At 41.4% G+C, this 20,825-nt stretch overlaps 6 protein-coding genes across 8 annotated transcripts; 3 read left to right on the plus strand and 3 right to left on the minus strand.

Moving 5' to 3' along the window:
- The first annotated feature begins 758 nt into the window (after positions 1–758).
- Positions 759–5,502, plus strand: LOC106439683 (NF-X1-type zinc finger protein NFXL2). 2 transcript variants are annotated; one of them, XR_007328171.1, is made up of 14 exons: positions 759–2,032; positions 2,099–2,212; positions 2,289–2,344; positions 2,467–2,533; positions 3,076–3,168; positions 3,258–3,343; positions 3,435–3,597; positions 3,697–3,864; positions 3,957–4,147; positions 4,225–4,306; positions 4,613–4,822; positions 4,903–4,992; positions 5,070–5,301; positions 5,340–5,502. XR_007328171.1 is itself a non-coding variant. In XM_013881181.3 (13 exons), the coding sequence occupies exons 1-13, from the start codon at positions 872–874 to the stop codon at positions 5,229–5,231; spliced, it is 2,643 nt and encodes an 880-aa protein (XP_013736635.2). In that variant the 5' UTR covers positions 759–871; the 3' UTR covers positions 5,232–5,502. The 2 variants fall into 2 exon arrangements, 1 of the variants encoding a protein (XP_013736635.2); XM_013881181.3 differs by having other exon boundaries at positions 5,070–5,502.
- On the minus strand, positions 5,463–7,681 carry LOC106440688 (polyamine transporter RMV1-like). Its single transcript, XM_048767265.1, has one exon. It carries the CDS (start codon positions 7,133–7,135, stop codon positions 5,666–5,668), a length of 1,470 nt encoding a protein of 489 aa, XP_048623222.1. The 5' UTR covers positions 7,136–7,681; the 3' UTR covers positions 5,463–5,665.
- A 285-nt stretch (positions 7,682–7,966) lies between these two features.
- LOC106440687 (PHD finger protein ALFIN-LIKE 1) lies at positions 7,967–9,620 on the plus strand. The gene is made up of 5 exons (XM_013882415.3): positions 7,967–8,192; positions 8,293–8,325; positions 8,453–8,675; positions 8,993–9,113; positions 9,242–9,620. The coding sequence occupies exons 1-5, from the start codon at positions 8,054–8,056 to the stop codon at positions 9,491–9,493; spliced, it is 768 nt and encodes a 255-aa protein (XP_013737869.2). The 5' UTR covers positions 7,967–8,053; the 3' UTR covers positions 9,494–9,620.
- Positions 9,088–16,364, minus strand: LOC106440684. Of its 2 annotated transcripts, XM_048767263.1 has the most exons (25): positions 16,102–16,364; positions 15,885–16,000; positions 15,579–15,663; positions 15,406–15,459; positions 15,149–15,240; positions 14,966–15,069; positions 14,596–14,671; positions 13,791–14,220; positions 13,235–13,567; positions 12,960–13,160; positions 12,764–12,862; positions 12,606–12,678; positions 12,387–12,514; positions 12,014–12,284; positions 11,727–11,932; positions 11,515–11,639; positions 11,303–11,420; positions 11,082–11,137; positions 10,865–10,958; positions 10,615–10,789; positions 10,475–10,543; positions 10,281–10,384; positions 10,139–10,201; positions 9,830–10,043; positions 9,088–9,468 (listed from the first exon to the last, which is right to left on the minus strand). In XM_048767263.1, exons 1-24 carry the CDS (start codon positions 16,171–16,173, stop codon positions 9,936–9,938), a joined length of 3,252 nt encoding a protein of 1,083 aa, XP_048623220.1. In that variant the 5' UTR covers positions 16,174–16,364; the 3' UTR covers positions 9,088–9,468; positions 9,830–9,935. The 2 variants fall into 2 exon arrangements, with proteins under 2 accessions (XP_048623220.1, XP_048623221.1); XM_048767264.1 differs by lacking the exon at positions 9,088–9,468 and having other exon boundaries at positions 9,676–10,043; positions 14,596–14,668.
- Positions 16,365–16,709: 345 nt separating this feature from the next.
- On the plus strand, positions 16,710–18,182 carry LOC106440683 (trihelix transcription factor ASIL2-like). The gene is made up of 2 exons (XM_013882412.3): positions 16,710–17,578; positions 17,868–18,182. Exons 1-2 carry the CDS (start codon positions 16,831–16,833, stop codon positions 17,876–17,878), a joined length of 759 nt encoding a protein of 252 aa, XP_013737866.2. The 5' UTR covers positions 16,710–16,830; the 3' UTR covers positions 17,879–18,182.
- Positions 18,183–18,282: 100 nt separating this feature from the next.
- LOC106440682 (sorting and assembly machinery component 50 homolog B) lies at positions 18,283–20,706 on the minus strand. Its single transcript, XM_013882411.3, has 4 exons — positions 20,121–20,706; positions 19,307–19,792; positions 18,702–19,205; positions 18,283–18,604 (listed from the first exon to the last, which is right to left on the minus strand). The coding sequence occupies exons 1-4, from the start codon at positions 20,622–20,624 to the stop codon at positions 18,518–18,520; spliced, it is 1,581 nt and encodes a 526-aa protein (XP_013737865.2). The 5' UTR covers positions 20,625–20,706; the 3' UTR covers positions 18,283–18,517.
- Between the last annotated feature and the right edge of the window lie 119 nt (positions 20,707–20,825).

Consider the following 20,825-nt stretch of genomic DNA (forward strand, 5'->3'; position numbering starts at 1 on the left):
CTAAAAATCCAAATCATGAGCTTCATGTCAGAGCAAAAGCTGCATGGAATTCCACTTTATTATTATGTTATTGTGTTAATATGATTTGTGAAACTTGTTGCTTTGCTCTCATGATCATCTCTTATTATGTTGTAGAGTGGAGCTTGAAGTAGAGTATCGAAAGGGACTTGGAGGAGACTAGGAGAGTTTGATATTTAATGCTTAGAACTTTGAGTTTTTAATTTTGCATTTGAAGAATGATTCTATGATAATATATGAACCGTTAGTTTTTAATTATCCCAGTTATTTTTGTATGAATTTACGGAGACTGGTCTTATCACAGAGTTACATACGAGGAAAAAATGGTGGCGTTTTGGAAAGTAAACAGAGCATGGATCACCAATATTATCACTGAGATACTAATATTTATTAACTTGAGAGCGAGAAAGAGATGTCCTTTGAAATAGTTCCTCTTTAGAGAAAGATGATGAACAAAGCTCACAGCATAATAGCTATATTAACTGTTGATTTATTAATATATTTATTGTTTTGGATCTAATTTCCGATATGGTTTCCGATATGGTGAGCCGTGGGGGAGAAGTCAAGATCAATGGTGAATATCCATAAAAACTTCAAATTATTCAAGATGTTTTATCTATACTAAGCTGATATTTATCTATTGCTCTCTACCTAACCAATTCGATACGATACGCGCGGGAAGCTTAAATCTGGTTAAGACAAAAAGTCGGTTTATCCCAACCCTGTACTGTGTCTGGTCATTACAATACAATGCTCACGAGAAAATCACGTGTCCTGATGTCTTCGTGAATCAAAAAGCTAAAGAAAAGTCATCGCCTTTGTCCTGAGACGAGGAAGAAGCACAATCTCTGACATGGCCGGATCCGCCACCAATTTCCGGTGGAAACCACCGCCGCAGCCACAACCTTCACAACAACAAAACATCTCCGATTCAGATTCCGATTCGGGATCCGACTCAGACAACCACCACCAGCAGAACCGCCACAACGATCTATCCAACTCCATCTTCAAAGCATACCTCGATTGCCACTCGTCCTCATCTCCCTCCTCCCTCGACCTCTCCAAGATCCAATCTTTCCTCGCCTCCTCCTCCTCCGGCGCCGTCTCGTGCCTGATCTGCCTCGAGCGGATCAAACGCACCGACCCCACCTGGTCCTGCACCTCCTCCTGCTTCGCCGTCTTCCACCTCTTCTGCATCCAAAACTGGGCTCGCCAGTGCCTAGACGTACACGCCGCGCTTGCAGTCACGCGCCCTTCAACAGAAACAGAACCGGTGTGGAACTGTCCGAAATGTAGATCGTCGTATCTTAAGTCAAAGATCCCAAGTCGGTACCTTTGTTACTGCGGGAAGGAGGAGGATCCTCCGGCGGATAACCCCTGGATCTTGCCGCATTCTTGCGGCGAGGTCTGCGAGAGGGGGCTGAGTAACAACTGTGGCCACCGCTGCTTGCTATTGTGTCATCCTGGTCCTTGTGCCTCTTGTCCCAAGCTCGTTAAATCCAAATGCTTCTGCGGCGGCGTTGAGGACGTTCGTAGATGCGGACACAAGCTCTTCTCCTGCGGAGACGTTTGTGATAAGGTCTTGGATTGTGAGATCCATAAGTGTAGAGAGATTTGCCATGATGGTGAGTGCCCTCCGTGCAGGGAACGCGCGGTTTATAGGTGTTGTTGCGGGAAGGTGGAGGAGGAGAAGGATTGCTGCGAGAGGGTGTTTAGGTGCGAGGGCTCGTGTGAGAGCAAGCTTAACTGTGGGAAACATGTGTGCGAGAGAGGGTGTCATGGTGGAGAGTGTGGGTTGTGTCCTTATCAGGGGAAGAGGAGCTGTCCGTGTGGGAAGAAGTTTTACCAGGGGCTGTCTTGTGATGTCGCGGCGCCTTTGTGTGGTGGGACTTGTGATAAAGTTCTTGGGTGTGGGTATCATAGGTGTCCGGAGAGGTGTCACCGTGGTGCGTGCCTTGAGACTTGTAGGATTGTGGTGACTAAGTCTTGTAGATGTGGAGGGACGAAGAAACAGGTGAAAGAGAGTTTTTTTTTATATTTTATTGGTTTATAGTCAAATCAATTGTTTGATTTAAAGTAGGTTCCTTGCCGGCAAGATGTGGTGTGTGAGAGGAAATGCCAGAGGATGAGAGATTGTGGGAAGCATCCATGTAGACGCCGTTGTTGTGATGGTCAATGTCCACCATGCTCAGAGGTATATATATGCATGAGTGTAGTCTAGTGTCATTGTTCACATTTGGCTTTTAATGCATTTGTTATAAAATTTTCAGATTTGTGGGAAAAAACTCAAATGCAGAAACCATAAGTGCCAGTCTCCTTGTCACAGGTATGTTCTTAAGTAGCTGCCTAATTTATACTAACGTTATGATTGATTAAACGTTGTGTATTGTAAGATATTTAACTCACACACGTGGAGTGACATTACTTGTTGATTTGTTTTCATTGCAGAGGCCAATGTGCTCCGTGTCCAATAATGGTGTCGATATCATGTGCTTGTGGTCAGACGCATTTCGAGGTGAGAATTAGGATTTGTAAGTGAGTAATCGTTGCTTCTATGAAGCGAGTGTTGATACTTCCATTGTTATTGTTGATCTGTAGAATGTTACTCCCTCTGTTTCATAATATAAGTAGTTTTGGCTAAAAACACGAAGATTAAGAAAATTATTATGTTTTTAAAAAGTATTTTATAATAAATAGGTTAGATATAATTTAACCAATAAAAAATAAGTCTATTTAATTTGATTGGTCACACTGTATTCAATAAATGTAAAAGTTACCTAGAAATACGAAAACTACTTACATTTTGAAGCAAAAACATTTCCCTAAAACTACTTACAATATGAAATGGAGGGAGTATTAATTTTAGTTGGATGCAACTAGTGAAACTAAGTAGATGTTGCTTTCACCTTAAAAGCAAGACTATAACCATATCTGATGATGTTCTGACTATTGTTATAGTCTTATAGATATTTTCTTGGCTCTCTCTTTTTTGTGTCCACAGGCTTTTGAATGCTTGATACCTCTAACAATGCAGTGTCGATGTTATATGTGGTTCAGGTACCTTGTGGCACTGAAAATAGTCAGAAACCTCCTAGATGCCGTAAACTATGTAATATAACCCCATTGTGCAGGCATGGACAAATCCAAAAGGTAGCAGAATAATCAGAATAAGGCTTTTTTCAAATTTACTTTTGTAGTTGAACTTTTTTTGGAATTGATGTAATGTATTTATGATGAAGCCACATAAATGCCACTATGGTGCTTGTCCTCCATGTCGACTCCCTTGTGATGAAGAATACCCATGTGGGCACAAATGCAAACTAAGGTTTGTCTTCCTCATCCATTTTTTTCTCTTAATATATTATCTTTTCCTTTCTTATAAACATTGTTTTTTTTGTGTGCTTCTTATGACATAGGTGTCATGGTCCTAGACCTCCACCAAATCGAGAATTTATCTTAAAACCAACAAAGAAGATGTTGAATGTTCATGTTGAGTCTACACCTGGTTCTCCCTGCCCTCGATGTCCAGAGCTTGTCTGGAGGCCCTGTGTAGGCCACCACCTGGCTGCAGAGAGAATGGTTAGTCTCACTTCTCTTGTTAACTGTGGACTTCGAGTTTTTATTTTATAGTTTTTTTTTTTTCCAACATTTGATATGTTTTTGTTTTTGTTGGCTTAGATGGTTTGCTCTGACAAGACTCAATTTGCGTGCGATAATCTATGCGGAAACCCTCTTCCATGTGGGAACCATTACTGTTCGTTTACATGTCATCCCTTAGAAATAAGAAGTTCATCATTGGATAAAAGAAGCGAGTCCTGTGAGAAGTGTGAACTCCGCTGTCAAAAGGTACTACTTCTGTTATGTGTTAAAAGCTCTTTATGGAGTCAGTTAGTCAGAGGAAAAGACTTTTCATTATCTTTCATACTAAATGTACACAGGAGAGATCACCTCGATGCCAACATCCTTGTCCTCGGCGTTGCCATCCAGAAGATTGTCCACCTTGCAAAACTCTAGTAAAGAGATCATGTCACTGTGGCGCGATGGTCCATGCATTCGAGTGCATTGAGTACAATACATTGTCTGAGAAGGAGCAATCCAAGGCCCGCTCATGCCGTGGACCTTGTCACAGGTAAGCTAACTCGCTTGGTTTTTGTGTGCTTCACCTTTTCAACAGTTTTGAAACTAAGAGGTTATTGCTGTTTGCAGAAAATTACCAAACTGTACTCATCTGTGTCCGGAGATATGTCATCCTGGACAGTGTCCATCGCCAGAGAAGTGTGGGAAAAAGGTAATTTCCAACACTCCATGAGGCAATAATTGTTCCAGAAAAAAATCGGTCTAGGCGCCTGCCTAGTCGGCAAATCAATTATAATTAAAACAGTTTTTCCAAAAAGATATTTAAAAAAAAAAAAGGGTCCACGCGTTAAAAAAATAATTGCAGGTGCCGGCCTAAACAATAATCTTCTATAAGGCGTCTAGCTACCGCCCATTGGTTGTATAGATTCCGGTCTAGTTTATATTCATTTGGGATGTTGTCTCTCTGTTAAAAGTGGGATCTTACTTGTCTCTTTGATTTTCATTGATGTATCTCAAGGTGGTTGTTCGTTGCAAGTGCTTAACTTTGAAGAAAGAATGGTTATGCAAAGATGTTCAAGCAGCACATAGGGCCAATAGTTCTGATCCTAAAGATGTAGTACCAAAGAACCAGTTTGGAGTCGGCCTCCTCCCCTGCGATTCCAACTGTAAGACCAAGCAACAGATGGCTGAATCGGTGTTGCAACAACGCAATGTCAAAGAGATTGAGGTAAAGCTGAAACCATAAAATTAATCTCACTCTCAAAGCCAACTTCTCACAAAACCATTCTTCTGTTCAAAACATCTTAGGAGAAGGAGGAGCCTAGTGGGAAAAACGCAACAAAGAGAAGGAAGAGGCGTGAACGGGGTCAGGACATTAAGGAGACCTCAAGGCTGCAGGTAATTTTTTTATCTCTCTGTTTAATATCTGAGATGAAACATGTATGTCTTCATACTGTCATATATATTCTCTGCAGAAACTTTCTGTTGCCGCAAAGAAGGTAGTGATGTTGGTGATGTTAATTGCTGTTCTAGTAGCTGTTTCATACTACGGTTATAAGGGAATCTTGTGGCTTTCCGATTGGATGAATGAAGTCGAAGAGCAAAGACAAAAGTCTAGAAGGTACCCGCGTATCTAAAATCGTTTTTGAGAGTCTCAAGCTTTGAGCCTGATACTATCCAGTTACACCACAGTTAAAGCTTGGACACATTTTAATCTTTCTTTTTGGTTTAGTCACCTAAAAAACATTTCAAAAGAGATTAGAGAGACTTTTTGGTTGGTTTTATTGATTGTCTTACTCTTTTTTTTTAGCATTTTGGTATTTCCAAACAGTAAAACTGCAATATATGTATTTTGTCTGAACTTAAAATTTCATAAAATGGTTCACTATAGTCTTAGAAAATTCTAAATCCTTGTGATGTGCAAAAAGCAAGGGAAGAAAAAAACAAGAGTGTGTATTCAAATGTAAAAGTCTTCTTTATTCAGTTGTGTTGAATCCTCTTTAAGCTCTGATTCAAAGGTAAAACCAAAAGCTTCATCGTCTACAGTCTACACCATCAAACCTGATGTTGCTTAGGCCATCAGGTCTGGTAAGTGAGAGCTGACAGAAAATTTAACCCAACCCTTCTTCTCCACTTTCTTCAGACAAGGTTGCAACACAAGCCCAAACACTACAGCAGCAAGACTCACCCCAGCAACTTTCAAGTCGGAAAACGCCGCAATGAAACCAATCAGCACAGTCGGAGGAACACACATGATCACCGACCCCAAAACCCCTACAGGTATCTTAAAAGGCCGCGAAGCAGCCGGATGCTTCACCCTCAGCCTCACAAACGCTATAAACTCCAACACCATCCCAAAACAGTACAGCAAATTCTCCGCAGCCACGATCTCCTGGAAGCTCAGCCACGACAACACAACCACACCAGAGGCAGAGAACAGTATCCCAACCCAGGGAGTTCCATACCGCGATCTTCTAGCAAAGACTTCAGGTAGCATCCCGCGCTCAGCCATACCGAGAAGCTGAAACGAATCGCTACTCATCTCAGCTAAAAACATCCCCATGTTTGACGCAGCAGCCGCAGCTCGAATCCACCAACCCAACCACCCTCCTCCTATCACTTTCCCTATCTCAGCGAAGTAACCATCGGTCCAACGCTCCTGATCGAGAGGCAGAGCTCCCGTCCCGGACAAAACCGGGAAGATGTAAGATAACACAACTAAAAGCAGAGCATAAAAAAGAGCTTTGGGTAAGGTTTTACTCGGTTCACCAACCTCTCCGGAGAGAGTACTGATCGAGTCCCAGTAGTTAAGGTTCCAAAACAGAGTGTTGAGATACAAACTAAAGTCTACACCTTTACGTTGGCTTACCACGAGCCAACGTAAAGGCTCAACCTTCGGAATCGAAACCAAACACATCACCACAAAGGGTAAAATCGAGAAAACACCGATCACAACGGCAGCTACACCAACTATACTTAACCCTCTGTAGCTCAAATAAGTCAACGCGAAAGTCAACGCGATAACCGAAGCCACACGTGGGAGTCCACGTGAGATAACCGGTAAACCGGATTGGAGATAGTCGAGGAAGAGGATGGGGTAGAGAGCGTTGTCGATGACGCCGCTCAGCCATTTCACCCAGCCTTGCTGGAACCCCCAGTAAGGTCCTAACGCGGAGGAGACCCAGACGACGTAGCCGCCGTTCTCCGGGAACATGGTGCTCATCTCGGCGGTGATGAGCGCTTCCGGGATGCTCCATACGAACGGGAAGAGGATGAGGCCGAGGATGGCTAGTAACGGTCCCGCCGCTTTGACGGTGTCTTCGATCCCGAAGGGGCCGCCGGAGACTTCGTAGAATATTAGGAAGATTAGTGGGAGGAGAGAGATTTTGCGGGTGGTGTTGGCGGCGGCGGAGGGTGGTGTAGGAGAAGGAGGTGTGAGGGAGATGGTGACGTGTCCGGGATCGGTTGGAGGAGGAGGAGGTGAGTTTCCGGTGGGCTTCTGAGCTTCGGAGCGTAGACTCGAGGAGCTGAGGTCAGTCATCGAGAGTTGTTATGGAGGAAGTTGCTTCGTTATGCATTAAAAACAGAGAGACGGAAGAAAAAAGAAAAGTTGAAAGCGAGCTTCTTCTTTTTTTTTTTTTTTTTTCTAATGCTTTTGTGAGATTGAAAACAGTTCACAGAATCGCTATCGTTGTTGTGTTTTGGATGGATTCAAATCAAGAAAGGATTTACAACACACATAACTCCACAGTCCTCACCTTAATATATTAGTGTGCGAGTGGTGGGGATAACGGTAAAACCTATAAAATAGTAATAATACACACTTTTTTTTGGTCGGTCACGATATATATACACGGTTACAACGTTTTTGTTTTTTGTTAAAATAATAGACACTAGTTTAGGAAACATTAAATAGTACTCCTTTTACAAAAATAAATAAAATAATAAATAGTACTCCTAATATATAAATGAATTTGCTGGACATGAAATAAATAAAGTCTTTTTTTTGTGCACTCGCATGAATTAAATAGTCTACTGAGCAAAAATAATACTCTCTTTATTGCTAAATGATGCATTTTTTTTGTGTGTTTCACACATACTAATAAAATATATTTAAAATTGATTATAAATATATTATTTTTGTGTTTAGCTATTTTTATAAGTTTAAAACAAAAATATTAAACACATGTAATTATTTTATTGAAATTTCCAGTTTACCATTTAAGTACAGACTTCAATTAAGGTAAATTGCACAAGGGAATTGCCCCCAGTGCCTTGGGTTCTAATCTACTCGCTATTGTTTGTTCTTAATTAGTATGGGCCAGGCCCATGAAAAAAGGCTTAATAAATGGGCCTTGGGTTCTGATCTACTCGCTATTGTTCTTCGTCTTATTACATCTCTCTCTCTCTCTCTCTACTGCACATGTCCTGATGCATCGTGTTGTTTTGAAAACCATTGATGCTGACTAAACTTCAATCCATCTTTATAGCACCACTGATCAAAATGGCTGGCGAGTCCTCTAACCCTGGCACCGTCGAAGAGATCTTTAAGGATTTTAGCGGTCGTCGCTCCTCTATTCTTCAAGCTCTCTCCGTAGGTAGACAGACACACAACCTCTCACACTCTGTCTCCTATGTTTGGTAGATACTTCTTTTGGCGATTTATTTACGTAATTTTCTTTCCCTTTTTTAAACCAGATGTTGACAAGTTCTACTCTTTATGCAATCCTGGTAAGTATGTATTTGTTTTTTCCATGTTAAAGCTTCATAAAAAGATGAACTTTCTTGTTCTTGAGCGATTTGGTCTTCATGGTTCAACCATTGTGGCTTTTATGTGTTAAACGTTTTGCTTTTGTAGAAATGGAGAATCTGTGTTTGTATGGACACCCGAATGGGACGTGGGAAGTGAATCTTCCAGCGGAGGAAGTGCCTCCTGAGCTTCCCGAGCCAGCCCTTGGAATCAATTTCGCAAGAGATGGTATGCAGCGTCATGATTGGCTCTCCTTAGTTGCTGTCCACAGTGATTGTTGGCTGCTCTCTGTTTCCTCCTACTTTGGCGCTCGGCTTAGTCGCAATGAGAAGTATGTAAACTTCCTTTTACGCATTGTTTCTTGACTTGGTTTGGTATTCTCATGTTTGAACAATTATCAGTGAGAATACAAGAATGTTCTGTAGGATGAAATATATAAACTTGTGCGACAGTAGTCAAGTTTGCAAGGAATATGCATGTACTAGTTTGCTTTCCTTTTTTAGATTATGTTCCTTATGAACATTTAAGATGGCATGTTTGATATTCACTATTTTACATATCCCAATAGCTTGTGAATGTAGCATGCTGCTCTGAGTTTAATGCTGCTATGTCTATGAGCTTATGTTTTATTCTCTATTCGATGAGTAGGAAACGCCTATTCAGTCTGATCAACGATCTTCCAACTCTCTTTGAAGTAGTGACCAGTAGGAAGACCATCAAAGATAAACCAAGCATGGATCATGAGAGCAAATCCCAAAACGGTGTAAATGTATAGAAAAGAACTCTTTGCTATGTACCATTCCAACAGCTAAGCTTGTTACTATTAATAGCCTGAAAGAGATTTTTCTCCACTCAAGGAAAGAAAAGGACTGAGAAATCTTTTTGGGTTTGGTGTAGAGATCAATTGAAGGAGAGATGAAGAGCACAGGGAAATTAATGCAAGAGAGCTCGGAAGACGAAGAAGACGAGCATGGAGACACATACTGTGGAAGCTGTGGAGGACACTACATAAACGCCGAGTTCTGGATATGTTGTGATGTATGTGAACGTTGGTACCATGGAAAGTGTGTGAAGATAAAACCAGCCAAAGCAGAGAGCATGAAGCAGTACAAATGCCCTTCTTGCTGCACTAAAAAAGGAAGACAGTGAGTGATGGTATAGCTCTCTGTTGTGTTACTTTTGATCAGTGATGCCTTTATTGCCTTGTGCTGTATATGTATCAACTCTAATTTGATCGTTTAAATGAGTAATCATAGATTGGGGATTAAGCGACAAACTACATTTTTATTACACACAATAGTCTCTCTCCTAAACTTCATAAAGCGATGAAACAGAGTATAAAAAACTTTGAAAGACGGTCACAATAGCCTCATAAAGAAGAGAAACAAAAGATCAAATCAGCTCACAAGTTAATATGGTTGCTATTTTTGGTCAATCTATTTTACAGATTTGATTGTTAAAAAAAATATGAAAGTGTGTATTCACCTGTGGGAAACATGACATAAATAATTTATGTACGCAAGAACCTGCGATTGTCACAACGACTACGCAAACATGCACATGAAGCAACAATGTGGCAGCTTTTCAATTCTCATATGTTCCACCATTTCCGCTTCTCCATTTGTTTAGCGAGTTCATGTGCCATGGATGCAAAGTTCTCAGCACCGTCTTGGAGCTCAGCTGTGCGCTGGCTGATCCTCTGTTAGACCAAACAAATAAAAATATGTTAAGCTTGGCAACATGTAGTTCAAATGAAGATGAATACTCTGCTGCTGCTGCTGCATAATTTATTACCTCGAGTTTTTCTCCACGCTCAAGAAGTTTGTCCTTTGCTTGTGAAGCTATTGCTGAGGTTTCCTGAAAAAATTTACCCAACCATGTTAAGAACAGAAGCCAAAACTTCTCTTTTGAGTTAGTCGCATTGTTTTTGACTCACCCCTGCTTTTCTGTACTTCGCCTTTATTTCATCAACTGTTCTTGTTTTGGGTTGTGCATCGCTGGATGCACCGTCGAACAGTCTTTCCTTATCTGTTCTCTTGTCTGCAAAAGAAACTTTAGATTCAACTGATGCGTTCGTAACGATAATAAACACATGCAATAATAAAACTTGAGGCAATCTGATATGTTTACCTTTCTTTTCTTTTTTGTCTTTCCCGGTTGAAGGCAATATGTTTGTAGGTTCATCTATCTCGATGTCATCTACAGAAAAGCAATTTTAGTCACAGGCTGGAAACAGGGGATGAGTATAACTTGGTCTAAATATTACAAACCTATGTTTAGCTCGATAATCTTCTCATCGTCGCCACCAATAGCGGAAGGCTTTAGGTATGGTGGACTAGAAAAGATGTTCCCCAGGTGGGAGAAATCTTGTACTTGCTCCACCTTCTGTTCATTGCTTGATCTGAAGCCTTTGATAATGCCACTTAGGAATTTGGGAGTGCCATCCTGTGATTACAGAAACTTTATAGCAAAATCATGGAGCTTATGAAAAAAGGGTTCACATGTGAAAACAGAACATACGTTGTTTTTCTTGTGGACAGGGAAATGGCTAAAGGTAGCGTCTGCAGCGGCTGCAAGGACTTTGTCATGAAGCATAGGTAAAGACTCTGGAAGTCTGAGATGAATACAGAGCTACGTATTAGCAAGTTAACTGCTACTTTGTTAGCTGAGCATGAAAATTTTATAGTTGTATTCACTGAGAAAATATGTATGGGATCAGAAGACAGTTATCCAGTACCTGAATCCGTTTGCATGGGCCAAAAACGAAAGGATGGCAACTTCACAACCATTCACCTGTAGATTTAGATGTTAGTCCTAAACATAAGAGATATTAAATATTTTCTCATGCTAACTTATAAATCAAGATCTAACTTCGCAATTAATACATAGCATTCAAAAACCAAACGTACAAAGGCCCATACAAATTGGTAAACATGCAAGTATACTAAGAAGTCTCACCAGTAAGACATGGCCGAAATCATCCGAGCATACTGTCTTCTCCATGTTAGGCTTAAAGTTCCAACTAAGAAGTGACAGCAAAGAGCTCTCTCCCACAACTTCAAGATTCGGAAACGATCTGTTCATATAACCACACCAGCTGATTACTCTGAGCAATTTAAGGATCATCTATAGCGGTCCGTTATACTTGTGGTAGCCAATTAGAACATCACCTTATATCAATATGCCCTGTTTTGTAAAGCAGGAGTACTGCACATTCCCTTCCATCCTTTTTCAGGGTTCCCATCCAGCAACACGGCCTTGGAATATTTACCTCCATAATGCTCTCAAGACTTCCCTAGGTATTGAAAGCAAGTCCTTGTTATCAGAAAACGCCAGCAAGATATTCTAGGAATCACAAATCAAGATAGATCCTCTAATATACCTGAGATAAAGACTTCAAAGAATACAAGCGCAGTGCATCCTCAGAACACATGAGAAATAACGAATTCTCAAATATCTGATCAACAAATTTTGTTTCTGTGACAGCGTTATGTTCACCAGCTGGTGAATGACTCTCACTTGCATTGATCATATGAGATTTTTTCTCATGTTTTTCGCTGGGCATCTCAGAGTTTTCATAGCAGTTCTCTGCAAAATACAATTTTCTATATATTTACTAGATGCGTAAGCGTAAGAAACACACAGTTTTATGTTGTACAGAAAAAATACCTATAATGTGCATACGAATCGCAGTTGGATTCTTCAGAGGTTTCAAGCATGAGGCGAGCATTTTCCCACTATTGCCATCGAAAAGAATGGTCTGCCCATCCTTGGTCATTGCACACAAAATTAAATCATCAAGAGCTTCGGAACTTATGGAGTTTTGATCAGTTGGAACTGGCGAGGATTTTACACAGAGTGACTCGATCGGGGAACCGGTGTCAGATAAGCTATTTGTAACGAAAATTACTGATGGCGCACCAATGTCGAGCATTGCAACCTGAAATATGAAATGAAAAGTAGAAATGGTTTGAAACACATTCAACTAGAGAGAGCGGCTATACGCGGAGACTTGGAAGTTAGAAAACTGTTAAATCCTTACTCTGCCACATTTAAATCCCACAGCAAGCCTTCTTGTAGACTGTACAAATCGTAGGGTGCAAACTGGGGAACTCAGGAAGGAGTACGCAGCCAGCCATTGAGGTCCATCTTCTTGATGTAAATGGTGAGCTACAAGTAATGAGCCTCTACAGTATGAGTTAAACCAGAAAGAAAAATTGTAGTGTCAACGTTATAAAGATTCGCTGTGCAAGTCCCAAACCTTTTTTGTCAGTGTTGGTAACAACTTCCAAAGCGCCTCCACTTTTATGGCCGATCAGCTTGAATAGGCGAACCTACAGAGCCAGAAAAGTGAGAGAAAATCAGGTGTAAACTAAAAGCTGGAATCAAGAAATTATCAACAGAAACAGGTATTCTTACCACACCACTTTTGCTACCAACAGCCAAACAAGAAGTCTTAGAACAGAAAGAAATTGATGTTACTGATGCATCTACTCCAGTTATGTCAATACCATTTGCCTGATCATTGGTAAAGGATGAATTAATTGGCTGAAGGAAAAAATTCTCAACAAATTCAAGATAAACGTCAAAAGAAGGAAAGTTACAGCTTCCATACATTTGGCTTCAAGTAGTAAATGAGAGACAGACATGGATAGGTTGCATCCCATATTCGCACAGACCCATCTTGATATCCTGCTATGTACAGTCTCTCAAGCTTGTAGTCATCAAGATGGCTTGGAACACCACCTGTTAGAGGCCATTGTGCACTTTCTCCAGATGGAGTACGTGGAGTTCGAGATTTTGCAGCTACGACTATCTATCAAGAATAAGATATAAATTAATAGCCTCACATTAGGAAGCAAGAACTTGGGAAATTTGTGAAGGGACTACCTCGGATAAAGCCAGTGACAGCTTGTCATTCACATCTAATGCAGCAAACACTGCTACTGTCATCCGTGGATCCATCGTCGGTACAACCATCGGATATGGCAGCGGAGAAGCAGAACTATTATTCTCTTTTTGAGACATCAGAGAGGCCAGAGAGGTATCATCATACGCTTGCAATTGTCCTGGATTTGTCAGCAGGAATAAAAACACCCCACTTTGCCTTGAACTAGCAATTGGAGACAAGACCATATCAGCAAATGAACCACTAAGGGTCAAGTCCACACGGCCAACACATTTCAGACCTCCCAAACCAGAAGACCAATCAAGAGCCAACATCTGCATAGGATCAGTAAAAAGACATCATATTAGGATATAAGTTTGCATATGCAAGGTAAGAATTCATTTCTGGGTTTCCCTTGTACCATCAAAAATGCAACATGTTTAGAAAAAAAAAGTGACTCCTTGAATGTTTTTATTTAGACAGATGATCAATTTATATTTCCCTTAAGTGCAACAATCTGGGACTATGAAACTTTTAAACACAGTGCTGCGTTCTTACCGTGAGTACTTCATCAGAGCCAATGATATCACCACCATAGATAAAGAGCTTTCCACCACAATTCTTGCGAGTCACATCCAAACACCAATGCATAACAATGACAGGAAGTCTTTTCTCAGCTGAAGACAACTGTAACTTAACAGCATGATTAGATGCCTTTCCCTTTTGCCCCTCAGAAAAGTCCCAAAATAATATATCTCCATCCACATAACCAACAGCAAGAACTGAACCATCAGCTGATGCCCAACACAGAGAACTTATCTCTTTCCCATCTAGTTCAAGATCAGAAAGCTCATCGTGTGAGGCTTCCAGAGAATCATTGGCTGTCTTACCCTCCATAGGTAGATCTTTGTTCCCTCGAACTAAAACCACACGATCTTCTGATGCATCCCAAAGAAAAAGTAATCCATTTGAAAATGCAATCAACAATCTGCAGGATAATTCTTTAAAATTCATTATAAAGCTAACCATAAGAAGATGGTCTTCTAGCTTATTATTTCTAGTAAGACACTGAAATAGCATAGCACAAAGAAGGTAGAAATAAAAATGCTTTTTTATTTCTTCCAGCAACAAAACTTTCAGATGGTATTCTAATTTAAACATTAACGGTAGGGGAGATGGGAGCACGCAAATAAAGTATTGATCGAGACAGTAAGAACAGACCAGTTTATTTGGTACTTAAATATGTGATTTTACAAATACTAGGACAAGCTCTAAGAGTCAGATTAAGAGCAGAAATGCATTCCAATATTCCATCTATAGGTCACAAGAATAACTACACAAAACAACATAAATTTGGTCTCACCTAGTTCCCCTTGAAGAAGGCTGAGAAAGAAGTCCAACAACAGGATAGTCAATAGGTGATGAAAGCCCTGCTGCTTCTGAAAAAAGAGAGAAATGGGAGAAAATACGTTGAAAGAAGAATTAAAATGCAACATGGAAGGTCTTTTTGTGTTTGCATCTAATTCGAAATAGCACGAGGTTATGGTACTCATATAAACTTTATACGAAAACGGTAACCAGGCAATAATTTACTGTACCAATAGTTAGGTGAAGGCATATAGACATTAACTAAGAAACTAACTAATAACTCCATCCAGAAAACTAAGACTTTCTAAACTTAATAAAGGTACTAGACACATTTGATCATCAGGTTGAAAAGAGATACCCCATACCAGCTAAAGCATCAGTTGGAACATAATAAGGAAGCTGCACTAATTTTCCTTCATCAGCATTGTACTTTACAACAGACACCATACCGTACTCATCACCAACATACCTGTGAACGAGGTAATAAAGTAGTTAATGACACCATAGTAAGTGTTCATGAATAACATTGCTGCTAATTGCCATCTTACATGTAACCGGTGCCATGAAGGATTGAAAATGCGGTAATGTTTGACTCCCAAAGTAAGCTTGAAGCTGTCTTCCTAAGATCCAAGTCCCAAACCTAATAAATAATGAAATTTTTTGGATGCGCTCGATCAGATGGGTTGTTGAACAAAACGAAGGACTGGGCAATTAAAAGTTGAGAGTGAAGAGGGTCGAACAGAGGTATAGAGTGGAGACATCTCTGGATATTACAGAAATTTCAAACATCATAAAGAAATGGTACCTCAATCTCGTTGTCATTTGAGATGCTGACCAGAAAGCCTTGGTTCTCAATGAACTATAAAGAAATAGATATAATGTCAGATGGAGTTATAGATACTTGGGATCACAAAGTGGGAGGACTGTGGTAATAGCCTCCCAACAAACTAAAAAGTGAGCAAGAATACAACAACAAACCTCTAAGTTTTTGAAAGGTAACTGCTTAGGAGATGCAAGAATCGCCTCGATGTTATCACCACCAATCACTTTGATCCTTCCATCTCTGTGAATGGTTACCAAAAAGAACAATGACTTTTTAAGTTCAAATAAAACTAAACCAAAAGAGATGATTTTTTCTATCATCATAGGTATTGTAGTAACTATAATAACTAGAGAAATATTCAATTAGCAAACTTTTTATCAGCTACCCCTGCATTTCGATTATAATGTTGAAGAAAACAAACTTTCTTAGCAGTAGCATGTCAACAAGAAGAAAGAGCTTACAGTGTTCCCACAGCCAAGAGGCATTGAATAGGGTCAAAAGCAAGAAGAGACGCCGTCGAAGGTATCCCATAGTGGGAGACAATATGAGGATCCAAGTCTTCTGCTACCAAACATCCCTGTAAAGATAGTATACGCGTGATGCATTTTATAAGGTTAAAAAACTATGAATCAAATCCTTAATTAGACTCTCTCTCTCTCTCTCTCTCTCAAGCAATACCCGTGGCGAAGGAGCTGGGGCAGGCTTCTGAGCACCTCCAGAGGCTTTCTGCAGAAGTTTCTTAGCGAACATCGAGTCGAATCGATAAAAGATGAGCCGATCGCTCACTCTTTTTCCGGAGATGGGAGAGAAATTCGAATCTCAATCGAGACGATGCATCAAACGGAGAAGGCGAGGTTGTGGAAAACGAATAGGTCGTGTGAGAACTTTTAATCGCAGAAGAGAAAGATTCGATTTGAGAGAGAAAGAGTCAGAGAGAAGATGACGACCCGATGATTTTGAATTTCAGAGTGATGCTGCCGTCCGTGTTTTCTCAAACCGGTTTTCGGTTTGACCATAACATTCGGTTTGCGCGCTCGGTTTCCTGAACATTGATTGTACAAAGCCACCTGAAGAGGGATGAGTATAACTGTGACCATTGGGCCAAAACAAGGCCCACTAAGATAACTTTTTCTGTTCAATTAACATGAACCGGATTTGTTTCGGTTTAACATAGAGAGATTTGGTTTGGTTTAACAACATTGATAGAATAGACCGTACAGAACAGAACAGAAAAAGGCAAAGGCAAAGTCGCGTTGGGACCCAAACATATAAACTTGCCCACACGGTTGCTGACGTCACCGCCGGTCATCAATGTCAGGCACACAATTATCCCAATCTCCATTCTTTTTATCGTTCGTTTGTTTCTTATCCTACTCTGTATTCTTTCTCCTCCGTTAGAAGCAAAGAATGGAGACGACGACGCCTCCTCCTCCTCCGGCAAAGCCTCAGCAACCACATTCCACTGTGTCCCATCGTCAGCCTACGGCGGGAAGAGAAGACTGGTGGACCGAAGACGCGACGGCGACGCTGCTCCAAGCGTGGGGGCATCGTTTCGTCAGACTCGATTTCGGGAATCTCCGGCAGAACGACTGGAAGGAAGTCGCCGACGCTGTGAACTCGAGTCATTGTAACGGCCGTCCGAAGACGGACACGCAGTGTAAGAGCCGGATCGATACGTTGAAGAAGAAGTACAAAGCTGAGAAAGCCAAGCTCTCTCCGTCGGCTTGGCGCTTCTTTGACCGCCTCGACGTTTTAATCGGTCCCGTCTCGAAGAAACCTGCGGAGGAAGTTGTCAAGTCAGAGGCTTTAAAGCCTTATCTGAGTTTAACCGGAACTAAGTATAGGGAAAGCTCTCTTGAAGATGATGATGAGGAGGAAGAGGATGGTGACTGGGGCTTCGTCGCTAGGAAGCATCCTCGTGTGGAAGAGGGAGATTTGAGCGAAGAGACAGCGTGTAAGGAACTAGCTAGAACGATTGTGAAGTTGGGGGAGGTTTACGAGAGAATCGAAGGTAGGAAGCAGAAGATGATGGTTGAGTTGGAAAAGCAAAGAATGGAAGTTGTTAAGGAGATAGAGTTGCAACGAATGAACATGTTGATGGAGATGCAGTTAGAGCTTGAGAAATCAAAGAACCGGAAACGTGGAGATGGTTCAGGTAAGAGCATAACTCCATGTCTCTGTGTTTTATCTCTCATCAGCAAATCTCGTTGCAATTTGTGTGAAAATGTCATGTTCTGTAATCAGACATCTTGTAGAGCTCGTGGCTTGCAGTTGGGTAATAACTTTGTGTTCAAGTGTCTTAAGCAACCAAAAGTTCATTGCTGTAGATGATTTAAAGAAGCTTAAAACTTACATGATCAATAAATACCAAATGAATCAATCAATGTGCTTCTATTATTCTGACAACACTCTTACTGAAGTTTGAACTGTTTATTATTGGACAGGCAAGAAATAGTGTGGTGAAGCAAGGAAAATGTACTTAACTCTGCTGAAGCTCTTTGCAAATTCGAGGGGCGCCTATTAGTATTGGTAATCTGTAGGATAGTAAGTTACATAACTCTTTAGGAAGCCTTTTTGTCTTACCCTCTAGCACCTTAAGGTATATTGTTGTGATTGAGCAGATCACTCTTTTAGTATCTGATGGTAATCAGGCCCTTTTGTGAAGTTGTCACTTGTGTATGTATGAATTATGACCAATGGTTTTTGACCTTGTAAAATTGAAAACCAACAACTCCTAAAAGCCAAGGTTGATCTCTTCATTGCATGCATCTAAAGTTTTCTTAGTCGTCATAAAATGTGATAAGAGAAGCGGAAGCTTTAGCACTTCTCGATCTTAAAACGTTGCGGTTGCGGTCGCTCTAGAAAACATATGAGCTTAATTGTTAGTGTTCAAATTGTGTCACCATATTGAAACAAAATGTAACATGTCAACTCTAGTCGGAACCCTTCTTATTCAAAGACGCATGAAAATAATAATTTCGGTTTTAAGTAATCAAGAAATTTCCAAAACCGACTTCTTTCTTCCAGCTTCAATTCCAAACAACGAACAAGACACTCCGAGCAGCCACGGCTATGAAAATCATCAAAGGTGGCATTAGGACGATGGTGTTGAGAATGTCAGGAAAAACCCAGATTTTGCTCGATCGTGTTCTTGTTTCTTCACTATGTGGCAGTAGTTAAGCTGCCATAAGAAATAACATGTACCAAAAGTGGAAGTCAATCTCTGTTTAAAGGGCTTAATTAATGATTCTTGATGAGAAGATATTAGTGTAACTAACCTCCATGCGAAATAGACTAGTTGGTAACACGATCCCCGCACCTACTGAGCTTCTGAACGTCTCCATGAACTTGGGAGCAGTGAAATTACGATACTTGTTCCCTGATAACTCCGCCATATTCCCAGCACATGCAAACACATGGCCGTGGATTCCTCTCTCCCTAAACCATCTCAACGGGAAATCAAAAGAAAGATCCGCAAATGCAGTCACCGCAACATCACCTCCCACAAAATCCCGCTCGTATGCGTCACCACTCTTATCGTCTTCTGCTTCCCTCCTTGGCTCGTTAGGACCTAGTCCCCTAGTCTTGAATCCCCACAACGCAGATGGTCCTCCCAAAGAACACACAGGTGATATGTTCCCACCCAAGAAGAACCTCTCTGACACAGAAGAAGCTCTGCTCTTGTATCCGCTTCCCCATGGAAATGTGATTCCCCCGGATACACCAAAGTTTAGAGCAGAACGGTAAAAACCGAGTGGAACTGCATATTTAAGATCAAATTCCTGACAAGGGGTACAAAACGCATATCTTATCAATCAAAGGGCTAATCAATCTTTCCATTTACAGTCACAAAATAGCAAAAAGGATGTTCAGAATCACAAACCTGACGCAAGAACCGAAGTGTTCGACTATCAGGCACAAGACCACCGATCTGAGAAGTGGAGACGAAAGAGTATCCACGAGTTGGCCTCAAGGACGAGTTTCTCTCGTCAACTTTGAAAGTGTACTTCAGATCAGACACCAAACTATGCCCAATCTGTCTCCTTATCGTTCTAGACGCCATTTGCGTCGGGTCAATCAAGTTACGCCACGCAAGCGTGTACCCCAACTCATGGTTCTTGCTCAAGAGAACGCCTAGAGAAGCACCAAGAGCTCGCTCTCTGTAAGAAGAAAACTTAAGCCAGTCTTGCGTAGAGAGGTAAAGACGCGAGGTAAACGGAGACGGACGTCCTCTGAGCCTAGGCAGATACAACCCCAAGCCAACCTCCCCAGAGTTGTCACAACCGTAAGCGAGAGAAGTGTCCCAGATATCTCCATGGCCGAAAATGTTCTTGTACTTCAATGAGCCTTCAAGGGTTGATGACCTAGCCTACAAAAGAACATCACACTCATGTATAATTCACCTAAGGCAAAGACTCAATAACACAACCCATTCAAGAAAATGAGACCTGGCCTACAAAGAACATCATACTCATGGATTCACCTAAGGCAAAGACTCAATAACACAAATCCATTCAAGAAAACGATGACAAAGAACATCACACTCATGGATTCACCTAAGGCAAAGACTCAATAACACAAATCCATTCAAGAAAACGATGACCTAGCCTATACAAAGAACATCACACTCATGGATTCACCTAAGGCCAAAGACTCAATAACACGAATCTATTGAACAAAACGATGAAGCTGATTACCTGCGATTTCGTGGAGGTTACGATTTCAGCTGCGAGAGGGCTTTGGCTCTCGACGACTTTCACCACCACATTGGTGGTATCAGGAAGCTCGGGAGGACCAGCGTCGAGCGTAATCTTGACCGAATCGAAGATATCGAGCGCTCGGAGATTGAAATTGGCGACGTTAGCAGCTTCGAGCAGCTCCTGCAACGTGGTGGCTTGCCTCACGCCATCCACCTCGGCCTCGATCACGTGGTCCTTGGTCTTCTCGTTTCCCTTTACGATCACGTCGTGGACGCGAACCGGAACCGGAGCTACTCCCATGAGACGGAAGAGATTCTGCGCGTTGGCTCGACTCGCGGCGGCGTCCTCTCGCGTTTGGGGTTTCGACGCGGTAGCTTCGTCGTTATCGTCTTCTCCCTCGTAGTCCTCTTCTTCTTCGATGTCTTCGAGTTCTTCTTCTCTTACTTCACCTTCATCGGGGGTGGTGAGATTCGGGTCGGGTTTATCCGCCGGATTCGCCATGAGAAGAATAAGAAATTAACTGAGAGAGAGAGAGAGAGCTCTCGGCAAATCGGCGAATCAATTTGACGGCGTCCCAAAAAAAAAAAAAGCGAATCCCTTGCTTAGCCGGTTAGCTGATTATTCCGGTTAGGGGTTTGGCCCGGTTAGTTGATTAGGCTTACAGAAGAACACAGCAAAGCCTCTTTCTGGATCAAGAGTGAA

This window comes from Brassica napus, chromosome C9 (assembly GCF_020379485.1).
Source record: "Brassica napus cultivar Da-Ae chromosome C9, Da-Ae, whole genome shotgun sequence".
Taxonomy (NCBI): Eukaryota; Viridiplantae; Streptophyta; class Magnoliopsida; order Brassicales; family Brassicaceae; genus Brassica; species Brassica napus.